This window comes from Saimiri boliviensis, chromosome 18 (assembly GCF_048565385.1).
Source record: "Saimiri boliviensis isolate mSaiBol1 chromosome 18, mSaiBol1.pri, whole genome shotgun sequence".
Taxonomy (NCBI): Eukaryota; Metazoa; Chordata; class Mammalia; order Primates; family Cebidae; genus Saimiri; species Saimiri boliviensis.
This window is the reverse complement of record NC_133466.1, coordinates 9,446,660-9,469,856: the sequence shown is the minus strand read 5'-3', so window position 1 is coordinate 9,469,856 and position 23,197 is coordinate 9,446,660. Positions and strand designations below refer to the sequence as shown.

The 23,197-nt window shown below is 47.4% G+C and overlaps 1 protein-coding gene and 1 non-coding gene across 4 annotated transcripts in view; one reads left to right on the top strand and one right to left on the bottom strand.

The window, feature by feature from the left end:
• DOP1B (DOP1 leucine zipper like protein B) overlaps positions 1-23,197 on the top strand; it is a 119,271-nt gene that overhangs the window by 81,713 nt on the left and 14,361 nt on the right. For all 3 annotated transcript variants that reach the window (XM_039480412.2, XM_074389299.1, XM_074389300.1), the window contains exons 22-30: positions 2,947-3,069; positions 5,020-5,157; positions 12,582-12,637; positions 13,887-13,991; positions 14,089-14,155; positions 18,945-19,089; positions 20,101-20,180; positions 21,065-21,174; positions 21,299-21,445. In XM_039480412.2, coding sequence (XP_039336346.2) covers positions 2,947-3,069; positions 5,020-5,157; positions 12,582-12,637; positions 13,887-13,991; positions 14,089-14,155; positions 18,945-19,089; positions 20,101-20,180; positions 21,065-21,174; positions 21,299-21,445 — 971 coding nt within the window. The remainder of the gene's footprint in view (positions 1-2,946; positions 3,070-5,019; positions 5,158-12,581; positions 12,638-13,886; positions 13,992-14,088; positions 14,156-18,944; positions 19,090-20,100; positions 20,181-21,064; positions 21,175-21,298; positions 21,446-23,197) is intronic.
• On the bottom strand, positions 10,264-10,368 carry LOC120368522 (small nucleolar RNA U13). Its single transcript, XR_005582626.1, has one exon. It is a non-coding gene; the product is annotated as a small nucleolar RNA U13 (small nucleolar RNA).

The following is a 23,197-nucleotide window of genomic DNA, read 5'->3' as shown; positions in this document are numbered from 1 at the left end:
AAAATATATGTCAAAAAATGAAGTTTCCATATCTGGGCGAGGTGGCTCATGCTTGTAATCCTAGCACTTTCGGAGGCCAAGATCGGTGGATTGCTTAAACTCAGGAGTTCCCCAGCCTGGCCAACGTGGCAAAACCTCATCTCTACAAAAAATACAAAAATTAGCCAGGTATAGTGCCAGGTGCCTGTAGTCCCAGCTACACAGGAGGCCACGGCTGGAGTATTGCATGAGCCCAGGAGGTGGAGGTTGAAGTGAGCCGAGATCGCGCCAGTGCACTGCAGTCTGGGCGACAGAGTGAAACCCTGTCTCGAATGAATGAATGAATGAATGAATGTCTCTAGAGGTTCAAGGTGGGGGTACCTAGGGCGTCACCTCGAAATGCTTTAGAGACCCATGTCTCGAGTCTCTAAAGCATTTCTGCTAGACAGCTCATCTCTCTTCTGCTCTTAGTGGTGCTTGTCAAACATGGGCCCATCAGAGTGGAATGTCTGGGTGCCTTTGAGTTCTTAAACCAGAAATGCACAACCGTAAATATTTATATTATCGTTTAGTCTTCTTCGGTTTTCAGTGTCAGCCTCGGAAGGCTGTAGGCGCAGGACTCAGTCTCTCACCCTCTGCCTTACGGTGTGTGGCATCTCAGAATTATCTGCCACATCTGACATCAGTTGAGTGCCCCCAGGTGCCAGCTGTGGCCTCAGGATGAGCCTTGCTATCCTGCATTTAGGTACCACAGTGCACAGGTAGGCTCCAGACATTCTGTCGATTCCCAGAGTGCCCTAGAAGGGAATTCTGTATTTCAAGCTTGTACAAGAACCTGCTTTTTTTTTTTTTTTTTTTTTTTTTTGAGGTGGAATCTCACTCTTTCACCCAGTCTGGAGTGTAATTCTTCTGCCTCAGCCTCCCAAGTACCTGGGATTACAGGCATGCGTCACCACAAGCAGCTAATTTTTGTACTTTTAGTAGAGATGGGGTTTCACCATGTTTTACCAGGCTGGTCTCGAACTTCCGACCTCAGGTGATCCACCTGCCTTGACCTCCCAGAGTGCTGGGATTACAAACGTGAGCCACTATGCCTGGCCAAGAACCTGCTCTTAAAAAGATTTAGAGCCGGGCGCGGTGGCTCAAGCCTGTAATCCCAGCACTTTGGGAGGCCGAGGCAGGTGGATCACGGGGTCGAGAGATCGAGACCATCCTGGTCAACATGGTGAAACCCCGTCTCTACTAAAAATACAAAAAAAATTAGCTGGGCATGGTGGCGCGTGCCTGTAATCCCAGCTACTCGGTAGGCTGAGGCAGGAGAATTGCCTGAACCCAGGAGGCGGAGGTTGCGGTGAGCCGAGATCGCGCCATTGCACTCCAGCCTGGGTAACAAGAGCGAAACTCCGTCTCAAAAAAAAAAAAAGAAGAAGATTTAGAAAACCATTTTTCTCACTCAGGAAAAAAGCTTTTCTAAACCTATTTTAGAGCAGGTTCCTGTAGCCCTCAGCCTCTCTGAGCCTTCATTTCCTCGTCTGTTAAACCAGGCTGTGGCTAGCATCCTATCCTCATGGGTTGATGGAAAGAGTAATTATGATAAAGGCTGATGCTCATTAGGCACTGAACTCCTGGCTCTCCTGAGGCACCCAGGGCCCGGAGCATCAGGACACCTCCCCCTCACTCCCTGTTAGTCCCTCTAGAGCAGAAACCATTGTGGGAAGGAGGGGACAGCTCCATGCTGGCTCAGTTGTATCTAATGTGAAATAAACATGGGCAGCTGAGGACACAGGAAGTGCTGGGTAAATCCATTCGTTCAACAGATGTTTTGTGCCTGCTGCCAAGCACCAGGTTCTCCTGAGATACCGGTGGACAAGAGATTTGAAGTCCCTGCACCTGTGCAGAGACAGGCATTAATGGGTAGTGTCATAATGATGTGAGCAGTGCTTCAGAGAAAGGTAGGCTTTCCTGAGAGTGTGTGAACAGGAGCCCTGGCCTGCTCCGGGGGTGCTGAGGAAGTGTGGCTTAGCTGAGGCCCCAGGTGGAGGGGATTTAACTAGGGTTGGCATTTCAGGCTGGGAGAGCAGTAGGGTTTACAGAACGAGGAACGTGGCAGTGACAGAGAGAGAAATTCATGAGTGCAAAACAGAGGGTGATGAGTGACATCAGGACTATGTTATAGGTTTAATTAAATTGATATAAACCTTACAAAGGTAAGGTTTAAAAAGTGAGAGGAGTAGTAAAAATGAGTTAAATGGGCCGGGTGTGATGCCTCACACCTGTAATTCCAGCACTTTGGGAGGCTGAGGCGGGTCGATCACCTGAGGTCAGGAGTTCAAGACCATCCTGGCCAACATGGTGAAACCCCATCTCTACTAAAAATACAAAATTAGCTGGGCATGGTGGCAGGCGCCTGTAATCCTAGCTATTCAGGAGACTGAGGCAGGAGAGTCGCTTGAACCCGGGTGGCAGAGGTTGCAGTGAGCTGAGATCACACCACTGCACTCCAGCCTGGGCAACAAAGAGAGACTCTGTCTCAAAAAAAAAAAAAAAGCCCTTCCGCTGCTGATGGAGATGAGCTGCGGCTGTGGGATTTTAAGATGGAAGCCGTGCTGCAGTGCCTCACCTGGCTTCCTACAAAACCCTGCTGTGCTCACAGCAGCGAGGGGGATCTCCATCATCTCCTGAGAGGCTCCTCGTCAATCCAGCCGGCCATCCGTCTCTCCACCGTGGCCACTCACTGCGCCTTACCCCCAGCATGGCATGCCACCATCACATGTCCAGCTCCTTCAGGGAAGGGCTCTGACTCCTCCCTTTGCTGGGATCCACCCATCGGGGAAGCGCCTCAGCACGGCATTGGGCACTAACATGGCAGGATCCGAGCTCTCGGTGTGGACAGTGGGTAGTAGTTAAGTGTATATGACGCCACAGCCCCAATATTACTCTGCAGTAACTTTTTTTTTCTGTTTCTAGACCATAAGACAAAAAATTTTAGACTTCTTAAACCCCTTGACGGCCCATCTTGGGGTTCAGTTGACAGCAGCTGTTGCGGCAGTGTGGAGCAGAAAGAAGGCCCAGCGTCACAGCAAGATGAAGGTAAGGTTTACAACATGAGAGGGTTCATTAAATTTACTGTCAGAAAGAAATACCACAGAATCATGCGGAATCAGTGGTGACATTGGAGGCCAGCATGGGAAACTCCATCTAGAGTCAAAGAATTAAAAAAAAGGAAAATGATTCACTATGGTTACCATGCTCTGCAGTAGACACTAACATGTATTCCTCCTGTGGAACTGAACTTTCCTACCCTTTAACCAACATCTCCTCTCCCCGCCAACCTCTGGTAACCACCATTCTACTGTTGATTGATTGATTGATTGCACTGATTGATTGAGATGGAGTTTCACTCTGTCTCCCAGACTGGAGTGCAATGGCACAATCTCGGCTCACTGCAACCTCTGCCTCCCAGGTTCAAGCAATTCTCCTGCCTCGGCCTCCTGAGTACCTGGGATTACAGGTGCCCACTACCATGTCCAGCTAATTTTTTTGTGTTTTTAGTAGAGAGTTGGAAACTATTGACTTGATTTCATCATTTTATCTTATTTTTTATTTTCTTATTTATTTATTTATTTTGAGATGGAGTCTCTCTCTTGTTGCCCAGGCTAGAGTGCAGTGGTGGGATCTTGGCTCACTGCAACCTCCACCTACTGGGTTCAAGCAGTTCTCCTGCCTCAACCTCCCAAGTAACTGAAATTACAGGCACCCACCACCACGCCCAGCTAATTTTTGTAATTTTTTGTAGCGACAGGGTTTTGCCATGTTGGCCAGGCTGGTCTTGAACTCCTGACCTGAGGCCATTTGCCCACCTCAGCCTCCCAAAGTGCTGGGATTACAGACCCGAGCCACCATGCCCAGTCTGGCTTACCTTTTTCAGCCTCAGCCCTCTCCCTTTGTTCCCTCCTACCCCCACCCCCTCCCCTACTCAGACGGTCTGCCGCTGCCCCCCCTGGACACTCCCGCAGTGCTCAGCCTCTGTGGCTGGCATGGTGCCTGTTCTTGAGGAAGAGCAGTGGTGGGTGCCCCAGACCACCTTCCTGAGCACCTGTGGGCTCCTTCCCTGGTGATGAACCTGGCACTAGCTGTTTTTCTTCCAAATGCCCGTGACCAAGCTCTGCAGACTTCTATTATCAAAAGTACACCTCCCATACCAAGGGTTTCTTTCCAGGGCCAGCAAAGGGGAACCTGTTTTTCCTTCCTGTCTTCGTTTTTTTTATTCCATCTCTTGATGCCAACCTGTTTCCTTCAAATTTAGTATATATGTTTCTAAAATGCTTCCTACTAAATTCAAACGTACTAATATTACAGCTCCATCATGGACTGCACCTTTTATTCCTAATTTGTATCAAGTTATGTTGTTCCCATGGGTGGAGCCTTTTACTCAGTTATTGTTTGTTGCTCCCATGGGTTCAGCCCTTTACTCAGTTATTGTTTGTTGCTTCCATGGGTGGAGCCCTTTACTCAGTTATTGTTTGTTGCTCCCATGGGTGGAGCCCTTTACTCAGTTATTGTTTGTTGCTTCCATGGGTGGAGCCCTTTACTCAGTTAATGTTTACTCAGGAAATGTTTGTTTAAGAGATTAAAACAGGCCAGGCACCCTGGCTCAGGCCTGTAATCCCAGGACTTTGGGAGGCTGAGGCAGGCAGATCACCTGAGGTCAGGAGTTTGAAACCAGCCTGGCCAACATGGCGAAACCCCATCTCTACTAAAAATACAAAAATTTGCCAGGTGTGGTGTCAGGCATCTGTAATCCCAGCTACTGGGGAGGCTGAGGCAGGAGAATCCCTTGAACCAGGGAGGCGGAGATTGCAGTGAGCCAAGATCGAGCCACTGCACTCCAGCGTGCAAGACTCTGTCTCAAAAAAGAAAAGAAAAAGAGATTACAACAGATTGATTTTTCCAGGGACGACTACTACAGAATATTGTGTGTGCATCGTCTTTACTTTACTCTCACTATAAGCTTTCAAGGAATTCTTTTTTTCTTGGCAGATTATCCCAGCAGCGAGTGCATCCCAGCTAACCCTTGTCGACTTGGTTTGTGCACTCAGCACCCTGCAGACTGACACCTTACTGCACCTGGTGAAGGAGGTGGTGAAGAGGCCACCCCAAGTCAAAGGGGGTGACGAGGTGAGGGGCTTGGGGAAGCCTCTGGGCTTCTGCAGATGAGTGGGTAGCAGTCATCATAACTTTACTTCCTTATAAATCATGTTTGGGAGGGAAAGATATGTAACGAGAATGAGGAGGAATGCTTGAGGTAGTGAAGTGGGGGTGCTGTTTGCTGTGCTTTGCAGGAGACTGATGAAGCTTTGGTACTCCTTTCTTAAGGTGGGAACCTCCTAGGGTCAGGGGCTCTCATCCTTGTACCCTGCTGCTGAGGGCAGTGCCTGGTATGCAGGTTAGCACCTTCTGGGCATTAAGTGGAATAAAATCTGTAGAAAGAGGAAATGGCACCTGACTCAAGGAACTTGCAGCCGTAAAGATGTCAGAGATAAAAACCAGACTCTAGTGAAAGGTGGTAAAGACAGATGCGATTGGGTAATCACTGCAGTCAGGGAAGGTGCTGGGTTCCGTTTAGATTTGTGTGGAGGTGACACAGAAGGGAGGGGAGAGGAGGAAGGACCGGGGGTGTAAAGAGAGTTGGAGAAGTAGAAAATTACAAAAGAGCAGGTAGGGAGGCCGGCAGTCCATAGATGTGATTAGGCCACCTGGGTTTGCTAACTGGGGCTTATCCAAACGACACTCCTCTCCTCCTACAGAGGCCTCGAGATACAGGCTCTGCTTCCTTGATGATTCTGTTTCAAAGGGATGGCTCCCAGGTCCTTGAGAAACACATTCCTAGGTTGTAGGAGACACATAGACATCTCACAGGGACAGGGGAAGTATTTATCATTGTAAATACTTTAAGTTTTTAAGTAAACTTAAAAAAGCATGCTCTAAATAATGGAATCAGGGGACTCTCTACAAATGTTGGCAGGAACACACTGTAAATTCTTTGGCAACTTTGGGCTTTCTCGGACAGGTGCTTGAAGAAGACCGGCGTCCCCATCTAGGGATCCATGCTCAAGTTCTTTGCTGTTGGGGTGGACAGAACCATTTGTCAAGCTTAGAGGAGCCTAGCTAGAGTCAGCTCTAGGAGAGATGCTTTATCAAGGACAAATTAAAATTTGCATAATTTTTTCTTTCCTTCTTTTTTTTTTGAGACAGAGCCTTACTCTGTCACCCAGTCTGGAGTGCAGTGGTGCGATCTCAGCTCACTGCAAGCTCCACCTTCTGGGCTCAAGTGATTCTTGGGCCTCAGCCTCCCGAGTAGCTGGGACTACAGGTACATGCCCCCATACCTGGCTAATTTTTGTTTTGTTTTGTTTTTCGAGATGGAGTCTCATTTTGTCGCCCAGGCTGGAGTGCAGTGGCACAATCTCAGCCTACTGCAACTTCCACCCCTCAAGTTCAAGTGATTCTCGCATCTCAGCTTCCAGAGTAGCTGGAGTTACAGGCATGTGCCACCAGGTCTGGCTAATTTTTGTATTTTTTTTTTTTAGTAGAGACACGGTTTTGCTATGTTGGCCAGACTGGTCTTGAACTCCACCCGCCTTGGCCTCCCAAAGTGCTGGGATTATAGGCGTGAGCCACCATGCCCGGCTGAAATTTGCATAATTTTTTTTGACTTTTTTTTTTTTTTTTTAGACAGGATCTCACTGTCACCCAGGCTGTAGTGCAGTGGCGCAATCACAACTCACTGCAGCCTTGACCTCCCCTGGCTCAAATGATCTCCCCAAGTAGCTGAGACCACAGGTGCATACCACTACACCTGGCTAATTTTTTTGTTTTTTTAGGGGGGTTTTTTGGTTGGTTTGTTTGTTTTGTTGTTGCTGTTTTTACCTGGCTAATTTTTATCGTTTTTGTAGTGACCGGGTTTGCCATGTTTCCCAGGCTGGTGTGGAACTTCTAGGCTCAAGCAACCTTCCCCCTTGGCCTCCCAAAGTGCTGGGATTACAGGCAAGAGCCACTATGCCTGGCCACATAATTTTTCATAAAAGTAGAAAATAAGTGTCAGAGAATGTAACTCATTATAGACATTCTGAGAAAGAGAAGATTTCATCTGGTTGCTGTGAAACAAGCCTCGGGGTGAGAAGCTCCTTGTAGTTTTCTGCTCAATTTCTTCACAGCAGCCTGGAGGACCCATGTCATCTAGAGAGCTTCTTCAATTATACACAGTGGATTTAAAACAGGGAAGGTGGCCAGGCTCGGTGGCTCATGCCTGTAATCCCAGCACTTTGGGAGGCCAAGGCCGGTGGATCACGAGGTCAGGAGTTCGAGACCAGCCTGGTCAACATGGTGAAAACCCTGTCTTTACTAAAATATAAAAGAATTAGCCAAGTGTGGTGGCTTATGCATATAGTCCCAGCTACTCAGGAGGCTGCAGCAGGAGAATTGCTTGAACCTGGCAGGCAGAGGTTGCAGTGAGCTGAGATCAGGCCATTGCACTCCAGCCTTGGTGACAGAGCGACACTCCATCTCAAACAAACAAACAAATAGACAAACATAAAACAGGGCAGGCTGTGTGGTATAATATTTGCATTCCCTTAGGCTTCTGCTTTTGTTTTTACCAAAGCAGACTTCATCATTGAAAGCAATGGAGCTGTTTGCCTCTTAGTTCATTAATTTAATAAAAAATAGGGATTTATTTCAATTTTGAAATAATTGCTTTCTGTCAGACAATTTAAAATCATAGAGTTAGCAAAGATTAAGAATAATCTAAATGAAAATTGGGGCTGGGCATGGTGGCTCATGCCTGTAATCCTAGCGCTTTAGGAGTTTGAGACCAGCCTCGGCAACAGGGAGACACCATCCCTACAAAACATTAAAAAATTAGCTGGGTATGGTAGTGTACACCTGTGGTCCTAGCTATTTGGGAGGCTGAGGCAGGAGGATCAGTTGAGCCCCGAAGTTCAAGGTTGTAGTGAGCTGTGATCGAGCCACTGCATTCCAGCCTGCGTGACAGAGTGAGACCCTGTCCAAAAAAAAAAAAGAAAATTAGTGCAATGGAAAAAGTGATTATTAAAAAATAGAGCTTTGCTTGCACAGATATTTGCACATCAATGTTCATAGCAGCGTTATCCACAGCAGCCAAAAGGTAGAAGCAGTCCTTGTGTATATCTGTGCATGCTGCACGTTGGTACTCAGCTTTAAAAGAAAGGAAATTGCCAGGTGCGGTGGCTCACGCCTGTAATCCCAGCACTTTGGGAGGCCGAGGCGGGTGGATCACGAGGTCAAGAGATCGAGACCATCCTGGTCAACACGGTGAAACCCCGTCTCTACTAAAAATACAAATAATTAGCTGGGCATGGTGGCACGTGCCTGTAATCCCAGCTACTCAGGAGGCTGAGGCAGGAGAATTGCCTGAACCCAGGAGGTGGAGGTTGCAGTGAGCCAAGATCGAGCCATTGCACTCCAGCCTGGGTAACAAGAGCAAAACTCCGTCTCAAAAAAAAAAAATTTTTTTTAAAAAAAGGAAGGAAATTCCGACACATGCTACAACATGGATGTCAGATACTCAACATGGATGAACCTGGAAGACATTAAGTTAAATTAAATAAGCTAGTCATTGGCCAGGCACGGGGGCTCACTCCTGTAATTCCAGCACTTTGGGAGGCCAAGGTGGGCGGATCATGAGGTCAAAAGATCGAGACCATCCTGGCCAACATGGTGAAACCCAGTCGCTACTAAAAATACAAAAATTAGCCAGGGATTGTGGCAGGCTTCTGTAGTCCCAGCTACTCAGGAGTCTGAGGCAGGAGAATCGCTTGAACCTGGGAGGCAGAGGTTGCAGTGAGCCGAAACCATGCCACTGCACTCCAGCCTGATGACAGAGCAAGACTCCACCTCAAAAAAGAAAAAAGAAATAAAACAAGCCAGTCACAAGAGGACTAACACAGTTCTATATCTGGAAGAAAAAAAAAACTCAACCGTGTCCTCACTCAACAACGTAACAGTCCACACAGAAGACTTCTATTGCCCCAAATATGTGGGATTTCTCCCTACCAATAAGCAAGCAATTGATTATACAGTGGACACCCGTTTGGTGTCCTCCGATTCAATTCCTACCCTATCTGCTTGAAGATAGTGTCAGATCCCACAGGGTGAGGGCTCAGTCCCCAAGACCACCCTTTACTTCAGACACCAGTCAGTCACACGTCTGGGCCTCTGGAACTTCTAAATAACTAGCTTCAAATAGGAATTCCCACGAACCCCCACTTTGGGGTCAATGAATTTGTTTGAGCAGCTCGAAGAACTCCAGAAACATGTTTACTGGATTATTATCAACGCTTTTACAAAGGATACAGATGAAGGGGAGCATAGGGCAAGGTATGGGGGGGAAGTGTGGAGTTTCCATGCCTTCCGTGGGCACAGTACCTTCGTGTGCTCTGCTTTCTGGAAGCTCACCAAACCCAGTCCTCTTGGGCCTTTTATGGAAACGTCACTGGGTGGGCATGACTAAAGCATGGACAGCCGTGTGGAAATGTGATTTAACAAAGAGAATGTGATCTAACACTTAGCACAATGACTGGGGAAACCCAGCAGGGCCGGCCTGTTCAGATTCTTATTGGCCTGTCTGTGCAGCATTCCTTCCTCCAGGGAGCGGGACTGGACCCTCTCCAGAATGAGGGTCTAATGAACCGTAGTCAGATTAGAGTCCTGCCTCGGGGCAGGCAAAAGGAGGGCAGGAGTTATAAACCAAGAACTGCAGACAAAAACACACAGAAAAATAGGTAGGTCGGTAGGATGGAAGGATGGATGATGGATGGATGGATAGATAGAGATACTAGGTAGGTAGATAGATAGATAGATAGACAGACAGATAGATAACTATGATTTTAGAGTATTAAGGTGGCTCACTCCTATAATTCCAACACTTTGGAAAGCTGAAGCAGAGGGATTGCCTGAGCCCAGAAGTTCAAGACCAGCCTGAGCAAGAAAGTGAAACCCTGACTCTATTAAAAAAGAAAGAAAGAAAGAAAAAGAAAGAAAGGAAAGAAAGAAAAGAAAAGAAAGAAGAAAAGAAAGAAAAATTAGCCAGGCACAGTGGTACACACCTGTAGTCTCAGCTACTCAGGAGGCTGAGGGGGAGAATTGCTTGAGCCAGGGAAGTTAAGGCTGCATTGAGCCAAGATCGCGCCACTGCACTCCAGTACAGAGTGAGACCCTGTCTCTAAACAAAAGAAAGACTTTTTTTTTCAGATGAGTAATGTGCCGACCATTATAACAAGGTTTGAGGGTGGCACATCTCACACATGCATGTGAATACCTCATCATTGCACTCATGAACCACAGAAGGACTGGGAGACTTCTTTTCAGCCATTTTTTTCAGCTTCATATGTGACACAGGGCAGCCCCTATAGGAATGTCCAGGCCCTCAGGACCTGGCGATTGGGCGTCACCCAGCCAGTTGTCCTGCAGTCGCTGGTCTCTTCCTTCATTCCAGTGTTTATCAACAATGCGCTCTGCACACTGAGTGGTGTCCTAGAGGCTAAATAGTGAAAAAAAACAGTTCCTGCCCTCAGTCCTCCTATGTTCTAGGTTGGCAAGGAAGAGGGAAGAGAAGAGAAGCCATCCTAAAAAGTAACAACACTGCAGGCCAGGTTATGGGGCCAGCTCAATGCTTAAGGTATCAAATGTAAAAGGACCCTGGTGACTTCCACAGTGTTTCTTGGGGATCTAGCCCAGGTCTCCCAGTCTCCCAAGAATGTATGGTTGCCTGTCGCCTTTCACTTTTTTTTTTTTTTTTTTTTTTTTTTTAGATGGAGTCTCGCTCTGTCGCCCAGGCTGGAGTGCAGTGGCGTGAACTCGGTTCACTACAACCTCTGCCACCCAGGTTCAAGCAATTCTCCTGCCTCAGCCTCTTGAGTAGCTAGGATTACAAGCTGCCCGCCACCATGCCTGGCTAACTTTTTGTATTTTTAGTAGAGACGGAGTTTGTCCATGTTGGCCTCGCTGGTCTTGAACTCCTGACCTCAGGTGGTCCACTCCCCTCGGCTTCCCAAAGTGCTGGGATTATATGCATGAGCCATCGTGCCCGGCGCCTTTCACTCTTGTCTATAAATGTGTGGAGTGGGAATGGCTCTCCACAGGGCGCGGTCTGTGTGCTGCAGACGTGGTTGCCGTAGAGCTACAGGGTTCTTCAAGGGGCTGTCCTTCCAAAGACAGCTCTGCAGAGGCCATGACAGCCAGAGCAAGTGTCTTTAGGTTTTGCTTCCTTCACATTACTTGAATTTCTACAAATACCTGCATTTTCTAGTCCTGGGCTAAAAAGGAACCGGATCTTATCTGGCTGACTGATTTTTGGTGGGTCAAATAACAAAACTACATTTTGTGGTTAGTTTCATTCATTGATAGCTACAAATAGCTTTTTACAAGCACGGAGGGAGGAAAATGCATGTTTTGGAACTTGTTTCCAAGTAGTTCCAGCCACAGGGTTTTTGGGGAAGCTGTCTGGGCTGGGTTTGAAGTAATCTCCTAAACTAAGAATTATAATTTTTTGACCGTGTGCGGTGGCTCTACTTGGGAGGCTGAGGCAGGAGAATCGCTTGAACCTGGGAGGCAGAGGTTGCAGTGAGCTGAGATTGTGCCACTGCAATCCAGCCTGGGCAACAGAGCAAGACTCTGTCTTAAAGAAAGAAGAAGAAGAAAGAAAGAAAAAAAAAGCAAGCCGGGTGCAGTGGTTCACCCCTGTAATCCCAGCACTTTGGGAGGTTGAGGCGGGCGGATCACCTGAGGTCAGGAGTTCAAGACCAGCCTGACCAACATGGTGAAACCCTGTCTTTAAAAAATAAAAATAGAGGCCAGGCGCAGTGGTTCACGCCTGTAATCCCAGCACTTTGGGAGGCCGAGGCGGGTGGATCGCGAGATCAAGAGATCGAGACCATCCTGGTCAATATGGTGAAACCCCGTCTCTGCTAAAAATACAAAAAATTAGCTGGGCATGGTGGTGCGTGCCTGTAATCCGAGCTACTCAGGAGGCTGAGGCAGGAGAATTGCCTGAACCCAGGAGGCGGAGGTTGCAGTGAGCCGATATCGCGCCATTGCACTCCAGCCTGGGCAACAAGAGCAAAACTCCATCTCAAAAAATAAAAATAAAAAATAAAATAAAATAAATAAAAAAGCAAAAGAAGAATTAGAATGTTTTCTTGTCTCTTGGTAATCACGTGCATTTATTGGAGTCAACATTGGCCCCAGCTTCCTGTTTCAGGGGAAGTTCAGTGACAACGCCCATTTTCCTGAATGCTTGTTGGTGCCTGGAATGTAAAGTGGATAAACAAGGTGGGAGATCACTGTAGAAGTCTAAGGGGGCACAAATGATTTGGAGGTTCATAGGACACACTTGTTTTAATTGTAAATGATGGACATTACAGTGTCTGTTGTTACATCTGTAAGATTCTTTAGACAAAAACCTTTGCTTTGTTAATTTATAGATCTGTTTCATTTTGTATTTGAATTCTCTTTAGCCTTATTTCCCACGAACTTGGAGTAACTGGTTTCACTTTCATTTTCAGAAATCGCCCCTAGTGGACATTCCTGTGTTGCAATTTTGCTATGCTTTTCTCCAAAGGTAATCCAGTCCCCTGTCCTCAAAAAACTTCCTTAATACAGATGCTATTGCAGTGACCATGCATAATATCTCTGGTTTTATTTCTAGACTACTAGAGAGCCATAGTTCAGAAAATATTTTAAAGTTGTCATAATTTCTTCCCGATTGGTTGATCTATACTCTTCCTTCTCCAGAGATTTAACATCTTAAAATCTATGCACTGTATCTCAAACACTTTATGTGAACAAAGCTTTATGTGAGGCCTTTTAAACTTTAAAATACTTGGTTTTGCATTAATAGAGAAAAAGAAAAAAACCACAGACAGGGAAGTGTTAAAAACCTCTTTTAGAAAAAGGAGAAATGGGCCAGGTGCCATAGCTCACGCCTGCAATCCCAGCACTTTGGGAAGCTGAGGCAGGCAGGTCACTTGAGGCCAGGAGTTAGAGACCAGCCTGGCCAACATGCTGAAACCCCGTCTCTACTAAAAATACAAAAAATTAGCTGGGCGTGGGGGCCCGTACCTAGAGTCCCAGCTCAGGAGGCTGAGCAACAGGAATCACTTGAACCCGGGAGGTAGAGGATCCAGTGAGCCAAGATTGCACTACTGCACTCTATTCTGGGCAACAGAGCAAGACTCTGTCTTTTTTAAAAAAAAAAAAAAAAAAAAAAGAAAGAAAGATCCAAGAGATCAAGGTTGATCATCTAGTTTAAGGCTTTTATTTTATGGACAAGGAATCCAGGAGTATCTCACCTGCCAGCAGCAGGATTTCGGGTTCCCAAACTTCAGGTGCTTGCCAGAATACCAAGGTTTAGCTTGTGGTACATTGTAATTTTTTTTTTTTTTAGATGGAGTTTTGCACTGTCACCCAGGCTAGAGTGTAATGGCACAATCTCGGCTCCCTGCAACCTCCACCTCCCACCTCCCAGGTTCAAGCAATTTTCCTGCCTCAGCCTCCCAAGTAGCTGGGATTGCAGGCACCCACCACCACGCCCAGCTAATTTTTTGTATTCTTAGTAGAGACGAGGTTTCACTATGTTGGCCAGGCTGGTCTCAAACTCCTGACCTCATGATTTGCCCACCTCGGCATCCCAAAGTGCTGGAATTAGAGGTGTGAGCCACCGTGCCTGGCCCATTGTAATTTTTAAAAAAGAAAAAAGTCAGTGAGGTATGCTGTTTACCCTTTGCTTTCCAACTGCCAGGATCTCAAATGTGCTTATGAATGTATTTTGACTTGCTCGTGGTTATTTTTCCTATTTTTAAAATAAACAGGCTGCCAGTACCAGCCTTGCAAGAGAACTTCCCCTCACTCTTGGGAGTATTGAAGGAGTCTGTGCAGTTGAATCTAGCGCCACCTGGGTATTTCCTGCTGCTCAGGTATCATGTCACCACATTGGCGTTGTGTAAGATTTTCTTTTGGCACATATTTTATTTCTGCAGCATTTTTAATCTGAAGCTGGTTGTCTCTCAACAGCATGCTGAATGACTTTGTAACAAGAACTCCCAACCTGGAAAGCAAGAAGGATCAAAAAGACCTGCAGGTTTGTATATGAAAGAGGTTCAGCCAAGTGACATCACCCCAGCAGTGCTGTCCTCCTTCGGGGGATGGCAGATAGGCAGGAGCATGAGCAGAATCTCAGGTTACCTTTGCACTTTTTCGCAAGTCTTACTTGCGCTATTGCTGTCTCTAGAGAATTCTGACAGACCCGGGGCCCGGGTTCTGATGAAGGTTCTTGTGTAATGCTTGAGCAATCAGCTGTGGGATTTACAGCTGTGCCCCTCACCCTTTGGACTGTCTGCAGATGTATGTGGCTCTCACTGTGAAACATAAATGGAATAAGAAATCTATCTCCCTCCAGACACGGTGGTGCACACTTGTAATCCCAGCTACTTGGGAGGCTGAGGATCCCTCGATCCTGGGAGGTTGAGGCTGCAGTGCGCTGCTCCGCCTGGGCGGCAAAGGGAGACCCTGTCTCAAAAAAATAAAAAAAGAAATTTATCTCCATACATGGATATTTCTTTTTTTTTTCCCTTTTATTTGGAGGGGTTGGGGGGGACAGAATCTCACTCTGTCACCCAGGCCAGAGTGCGGTGGTGCCATCTTGGCTCACTGCAACCTCTCCTGGGTTCAAGCGATTCTCCTGCCTTAGCTTCCCGACTAGCTGAGATCACAGGCACGCACCACCACACCCAGCTAATTTTTTGTATTTTTGGTAGAGACAGGGTGTCTCCATTTTAGCTAGTCTGGCCTCAAACTCCTGACCATCCGCCTGCCTCTGCCTCCCAAAGTGCTGGATTACAGATGTGAACACTGCACCCAGCCTCCATGTATGGATTCTTTCCATAAACCCTTTATCCCCCATTATAAAAGTAATAGATGCTCACTAAAAAATTGTTTAATATTGAAAAATAAATTCATCCATAGGAGAAGGAAAAACTGAGTGGAATGCCAACTAATAAATATGGAAGTTATGATGAAGTTAGAAAAAATTACTGTTTTGCAATCGTTGTAGACATTGATGCAGTTGGCTTTTCTATCACATTATGGCCTTGGCGATACTGATGCTAATCTTTATGATCCCTGGCGTTTGTGAAAGGTGTGTCCAGAAACAGCCTCGGTCCGCAGTTCTGAACCAGGAGAGTACTGTATAAAGCACAGTAGGCCAAGCGCCCGTAATCCCAGCACTTTGGAAGGCCTAAGTAGGCAGATCACCAGAGGTCAGGGGTTCAAGACCAGCCTGGCCAACATAATGAAACCTCATCTCTACTAAAAATACAAAAATCAGCCAGGCGTGGTGGCAGATGCCTATAATCTCAGCTACTCAGAAGACTGAGGCAGGAGAATTGTTTGAGCCTGGGAGGCAGAGGTTGCAGTGAGCCGAGATCGTGCCGCTGCACTCCAGCTTGGGTGACAAGAGTGAAACTCGGTCTCAAAAAAAAAAAGCACAGTAAAGCATAATTCGACAATTCCAGTGCTTGCTTTGGCCTTGACTTGTAGACAGAGAAGAAAACATCATTCCAGTGCCGACGCTGCAGGTCCGGGCGCGCGGATAGCACATGCTCACCTAAGCCCTCCTGCTTTTGCGGCCTGTTGCCGGTAGCAGGCCCTGTGTCTTCACCGGCCTGGGCAGGGCTCTGACCACAGGCATTCCCTTTGTTGCTGCAGCTGGCCCGCCTCTGCTCCTTTTGGTTGCAGGAGGCCGGGGGTTAGGTGGTGTCTGCTTCTTTCTGCCTTGTGAATGACACTGGGCCTCCCTGCACTCATTCCTACTGTTTTGAGCCACACCCTACACTTCTTCCCCACAGAGGATATAGAAAAAACAAAGTGATTTTCCTACCAGACTCTCATAACAGACTACTTCCGTGACCTCGAAACCAAAATGTGTGGGAATGTCTTCCCACCAGCAACTGAGCTAGTAGTTCTACAGTAGACACCAGATAGCTGTGGTCCAATTTCATTCCTTTCTGGCATTCTCCACGCAGAGATAACTTCAGATCCCACAGGTTGAGGGCTCAGTCCCACAAGCCTGCCCCACCCCCTCAGATGCCAGTCACAAGCCCCAAGTGGTTTCATCTGCCCTTCTGACACACCAGCTCTAAATAGAGTTCCCATTACCCACTCCTTGGGTTCTGTTAATTAGCTGGAGTGGCTTATGGAACTCAGGGACCACAGTGACCAGTTGTTTGTGGTTGGTTGGTTGGTTTATTTTTGTTTTGGGGGGGGGGGTTTGTTTTGTTTTTTTGAGACAGAGTCTTGCTTTTGTTGCCTAGGCTGGAGTTCAATGGCACAATCTCAGCTCACCGCAATCTCTGTGTCCTGGGTTCAAGTGATTCTCCTGCCTCAATCTGAGTAGCAGGGATTACAGGCACCCGCCACCATGCTCAACTACTTTTTGTTTTGTTTTGTTTTGAGACAGAGACTCACTCTGTCACCCAGACCGGAGTACAGTGGCATGATCTCGGCTCACCGCAACCTCCGCCTCCCAGGTTCAAGCTATTCTCCTGCCTCAGCCTCCCAAGTAGCTGTCATGACAGGCACCCGCCACCACACCTAGCTAATTTTTGTATTTTTAGTAGAGATGGGGTTTCACCGTGTTGGCCAGGCTGGTCTCAACTCCTGACCTCATGAACCGCCCGCCTTGGCCTCCCAAAATGCTGGGATTACAGGCGTGAGCCACCGTGCCCAGCTGACCACTTTATTATAAAGCAGATGAGAAAGGAGCCAGATAAAGAGATGATCAGGCAAGGAACATGGAAGGGGCACCACCCTCTAGGAACCTGCAGGTGTTCAGCCATCCAGAGGCTCATCTGAACCCAGTCATTTTGGGTTTTTGTGGAAGCTTCATTACACAGGCATGATGGATTAAATCACCAGCCATTGGTGGTCAGTTTAACCTTTAACCCCTCTCCCCTTCCTGGAGATTGGAGAGCTGAAGCTTCCTAGGGGCCCCCAGCCACAGCCGTCTCAGTAGCATACAAAAAGACACTTATTACTTTGGAGAATCCACGGAATTTAGGGGTTATAGCTGGGAAATGAGGAGAAAGGCCAAAAACCTATTTGCACAATGTCACACCCATCCACTGAGTGCTTCCATCGGTCCTTAGGGGAACTCTTTTAAGCCCCGACTCCCTTTTCCTGACTTTCCTTCTGCCCTTCACACCCACCCATGCCTAAGTTAGCCGGTGAGCTGATTCCCTCGAGCACACCCTCCTCTCCACCTATGGGGCGGGTGTGCCCTTGCTTCACGCCTCAGGACAACTGCTGAGCCTAGGAACCTTGTGGCACATGAGGTCAGGATTGTTAAATTCTCGGATGTCAAGGATTACAGCCACTCTTAGCTGGCAACACTGGATGACACTGGCTGAGAAGCCTGCTTCAAGTTTCTGTCTCTCCAGCTACTAACCAGATTCTTTACTGATCATACTCCTGAGAGTAGATGACTCCTCACTTCACCCCATTGAGTCAGTTTCACTTGCTGACCTTTATTTCTCGTTATATTATTGAGAGATGCATTTCTAGGAAGAACTCGTGGTCCTGGAGAAACCAGAAGGCCAATCCACTGAATACAGTTTATGGCTTTGTTATCAGCATGCTGTGATGACTTGCGATCTCTGTGTATTTCACCTACATTGGCCAGTATAGTAGCCGTTGGCCACAGGTGGCTGTTGAGCACGTGAAGTATGGCTCGTCTGCAGTCTGGGCAGCATAGGGAGACCCCGTCTCTACAGGAAATTTTAAAATTATCCAGGCGTGGTGGCATGCACCTGTAGTCCCAGCTACCTGGGAGCCTGAGGATGGCTTGAGCCCAGGAGATTGCGGCTGCAGTGAGTTTGATTGCACCACTGCACTCCAGCCTGGCTGACACAGCAAGACCGTGTCCTGCCCACCACCCCTCAAAAAGAAATGTGGTGGTTAGTCTGAATTGAATGTGCTGTAAGTGCAAAATACACATTGGATTTCAGACTTAGTGCACACACAAAAGAGAATACAAAATCTCATCAATAGTTTTTGTTTTTGTTTTTGAGACAAAGTATCACTCTGGTTGCCCAGGCTGGAGTGCAGTGGCACCTCTGCCTCCCAGTTTCAAGCCATTCTCCTGCCTCAGCCTCCCAGGTAGCTGAGATTACAGGCATGCACCACCACACCCACCTAATTTTGTATTAGTAGAAACATGGTTTTACTCTGTTGGTCAGGCTGGTCTCGAACTCCTGACCTCAGGTGATCTGCCCACCTTGGCCTCCCAAAGTGCTAGGATTATAGGTGTGAGTCACCACACCCAGCCTATTAATAGTTTTTTATATTGATTACATGTTGATAATATTTTATATATATAGGGTTAAATAAAATATATATATATATATATATTTTTTTTTTTTTGAAATGGAGTCTTGCTCTGTCATCCTGACTGGAGTACAGTGGCATGATCTTAGCTCACTGTAGCCTCTGCCTCTTGGGAGCAAGCGATTCTCTTGCCTAAGCCTCCTGAGTAGCTGGGACTACAAGCATGTGCCATCAAGCCCAGCTAATTTTTGAATTTTTTTTAGTGGAGATGGGGTTTTGCCATGTTGGCCTGGATAGTCTTGAACTCCTGGCCTCAAGTGATCCTCCCACCTCAGCCTCCGCCTCCCAATGTGATGGGATTATAGGAATGAGCCACTGTGCCCAGTCTAAACTTTCACTGTTTATTTTTACTGTTAATGTGGCTCAAAGCTTACTGTTACATGTATGCACATAGTCATGGCCTGCATTTTCTTTCTATTGGACAGTGCTGTTCTTAACGTTCTTTTCCTTAATTAACTTCCTTTCCCCATCCTCCTGATTATTCTCAGGAAATCACTCAGAAAATCCTAGAAGCTGTGGGGAACATTGCTGGCTCTTCCTTGGAGCAAACCAGCTGGCTAAGCAGAAACCTGGAAGTGAAGGCCCAGCCTCAGGCCTCTCTAGAAGAATCTGATGCTGAAGAGGATCTATTCGGTAGGTGGAGATGGGTCAGCGATGGTGCCTCTGCTCAGCAGGTGGTTCTGGCTTTTCCTTAAGAGAGGTCTTGCGCATTCTCACCACAAAAAGGAAAAAAGTGCATGAGGTAGGTTGGGCACTTGGCTCACTCCTATAATCCCAGCACTGTGGGAGGCCAAAGGCGGATCACAAGGTCAGGAGATCAAGACCATCCTGGCTAACACAGTAAAACCCCGTCTCTACTAAAAATACAAAAAAACTAGCCGGGCGTGGGTGTAGTGGCTCCCACCTGTAATCCTAGCACTTTGGGAGGCCAAGGCAGGTGGGTCACCTGGGGTCAGGAGTTCAAGACTGGCCTGGCCAACTTGGTGAAACCCCATCTCTACTAAAAACACAAAAGTTAGCTAGGTGTGGTGGCAAGCATCTGTTTTCCCAACTATTCAGGAGGCTGAGGCAGGAGAATTGCTTGAACCCAGGAGGCAGAGGTTGCCGTGGGCCCAGAATCTGCCACTGCACTCCAGCCTGGGCAACAGAGCAAACAAAAAAAACAAAATGCTGTTCTTGCAGCATAGCAAGACCCATCTCTACAAAAGGGGAGGCAGAGGTTGCAGTGAGATGGCACTACTGTCCTCCAGCCTGGGTAACAGAGCGAGACTGCATCTCACTTGAAGCCAGGAGTTTGAGAACCCCGTTTCTACTAAAGATACAAAAATTAGCCAGGTGTGGTGGTGCCTGCCTGTAGTCCTAGTTAGTTGGGAGGCTGAGGCAGGAGAATTGCTTAAACCCGGGAGTCGGAGGCTGCAGGGAGCCGAGATCACACCACTGATTGTACTCCAGCCTGGATGACAGACTGAGACTCCATCTCAAGAAAAAAAAAGTTGAATTAACAGAGAAGGATACCTGAGTCATATGGACACAATCGGTATGAAAGGTGGGCACTGATGGCTGACATTCATGCAGTGTTTTGGGGACAGTAAATGGTGACCCATCCATCATAGTTGAAACACAAATGCCTCTTTCTGTTCACAGATGCTGCTGCAGCTTCAGCAATGGTGTCTTCATCCGCCCCTTCGGTATACAGCGTGCAAGCCTTGTCTCTCCTGGCAGAGGTAAATACACATGTGACCTGTCATCCTTTGTGGAAATGAGCGCTATCACAAATCATTGCAAAGGCATTCATTCATTCTCAGGTGCTGGTGAGTGTGGGCCGCGTCCTCCCAGGTGAGTGCGTCCGTCAGGCAGCACTGGCCTCAAGCTACACTATGGAGTTCTGGGTTAGGTTTTGCTTTGAGGACTGCTCTTTTTTTTTTTTTTTTTTTTTTTTTTTTTGAGATAGAGTCTTGCTCTGTTGCCAGGCTAGAGTGCAGTGGCACAATCTCTGCTCACTGCAACCTCCGCTTCCTGGGTTCAAACGACTCCCCTGCCTCAGTCTCTTGAGTAGCTGGGACTACAGGGACCCTCCATCACATCCAGCCAATTTTTTTTATTTTTAGTAGAGACACGGTTTCACCATGTTGGCCAGGATGGTCTCAATCTCCTGACTGCGTGATCCACCTGCCTCAGCCTGCCAAAGTGCTGGGATTACAGGCATGAGCCACCACACCCAGCCATGACTACACTTCTTATTGTCACTTGCTTCCGAGGGTTTCTGTTTTCTTTTTTTGAGACAGAGTCTCGCTCTGTCACCCAGGCTGGAGTGCAGTGGCACAATCTCAGCTCACTGTAACCTCTGCCTCCCAGGTTCAAGCAAGCAGTTCTGCTGCCTCAGCTTCCTGAGTAGCTGGGACTACAGGTGCGCACCACCACCACACTGGCTAATTTTTGTACTTTTAGTAGAGATGGGGTTTCACCGTGTTGGCCAAACTGGTCTCAACTCCCAAATGATCACTCCTCAAGTGATCCTCCCGCCTCAGCCTCCCAAAGTGCTCGGATTACAGGCTTGAGCCATCACACCCGGCCAGTTTCTGTTTTCTTACGGTCTTGTTTTTTTTAGGTTCTGGCTTCCCTCCTGGACATGGTGTATCGAAGTGATGAGAAGGAGAAAGCTGTGCCATTAATCTCCCGTCTGCTTTACTATGTTTTTCCATACTTACGCAACCACAGGTAACGTCTTGTTTGTCATTTCTTCCCACCTGTCTGCAGAAAAATATGTTTTGAGAAATGAAGCAAGTGGTTTTCCTTGGGCAGTCCTTGACCTTGACCCTTCTCTCTTCCCACTCCCACTCAGTGCCTACAATGCTCCCAGCTTCCGGGCTGGCGCTCAGCTGCTGAGCTCCCTAAGTGGCTATGCCTACACAAAACGAGCCTGGAGGAAGGAAGTCCTGGAACTGTTTCTCGACCCCGCTTTCTTTCAGATGGATACTTCTTGTGTTCAGTAAGAGATGCTGTCCTGATAACAGTGTGTTCTGAATCTTCAGGCGGAAACAGTGTTTTGGTTTACGTAATTCTCATTCCTGAAGTGGAAGCAGAGCCATAGCATCAACCCAAGTAACAGGACGTTCCTGTCACATGCTCGCATGTTGACCGAGTGTTCATGGGAGAGGGATTAAGTCTTTTAAAGTGCGAGAAGGAATTTCACTTAATTCAGAGAGCATGTTATTTCTTGTCTGGGCACGGTGGCTCACACCTGTAATACCAACATTTTGGGAGGCTGAGGCAGGTGGATCACCTGAGCCTAGGAGTTCGAGACCAGCCTGGCCAACATGGCAAAACCCTGTCTCTACTAAAAAATACAAAAATTAGCCTGTTATGGCAGGTCACACCTATAGTCCCAGCTACTTTGGAGGCTGATGCATGAGAATCACTTGAACCCAGGAGGTGGAGGTTGCAGTGAGCCAAGATCCCACCACTGCACTCCAGCCTAGACAACAAAGTGAAACTCCATCTCAGATAAATAAATAGCATAACGTGGGGTTCCAGGGATACTTGTTCTAGTACTACTTTGTCTTGTAATCACAAAATAATTGGCCAGTGTTAAGATGACAGAGCCCACTGGGTGATTTGTTGGTGTCTTTCCTCACTTCTCAGCTGATACTTCACAAGTTCTTACTAAGATCTTGCAGCAGCGAGGCAGAGATCCACTGAGACTCACATGCAAGATGTGCTCCTGGGCCTTTTCCTGAGATCAAGAAAATCACTCAGGGCTGAGTGCGGTGGCTCACGCCTGTAATCGAACATTTTGGGAAGCTTAGGCAGGAGGATTGCTTGAACCCAAAAGTTAGAGACCGGCCTGGGCAACAACGTAAGACCCAATCTCTACAAAAACTCAAAAAAATTAGCCAGGCATGCTGTCACATGCCTGTGGTCCCAACTACATGGAAGGCTGAGGCAGGAGGATCGCTGGAGCCCAGGAGGTTGAGGCTGCAGTGAAATGTGACTGTGCAACTGCACTCCAGCCTGGGTAACAGCACAAAGCCCTAGGCCCTGTCTCAAAATAACCAGAAAGAAAGCCAGTCCTTTATTAATGACAGGAAGGCTCGGCGACAGAAGGTAGAGATTGGGAACGCTTTTTGTATGGCATGAAAGTGTAGCCACCCCCAGAGGGCTGCTGGCGGCCCTGTGGCCCCTCCATGCAATCTTGTCGCTCTGCTGGGGTAGCCCGTTTGGAAGGAAGAGCTAAGGGTAGTATTTGTCTTCACTACCCCACTTTTTTCATCAACACAACTGTGTGAATATCATCCTTTGTGAATATATGTAAGAGTCACCCTTGAAAAGCCAGAGTGCCTTGTCAATTCGGTTTCTTTATGATGAACTGGAAAAAGTCGTTATTGATTCCCTATATTAGGTTTATAAATGGAAAGCTTTAGCATAGCTTTCTTTTATACGTAAACAATTTATTTCTATTACTAACATCTTTTCGGAAAGTAATTTTTTGTTTTTTGTTTTTTTGAGACAGAGTTTCACTCTTGTTTCCCAGGCTGAAGTGCAATGATGTGAGCTCGGCTCACCACAGTCTTCGCCTTCTGGGTTCAAGCGGTTCTTATGCTTCAGCCTCCCAAGTAGCTGGGATTACAGGCACGCACCACCACATCTGGCTAATTTTGTATTTTTTAGTAGAGATGGGGTTTCTGCATGTTGGTCAGGCTGGTCTCGAACTCCCGATCTCAGGTGATCCACCCCCCTTGGC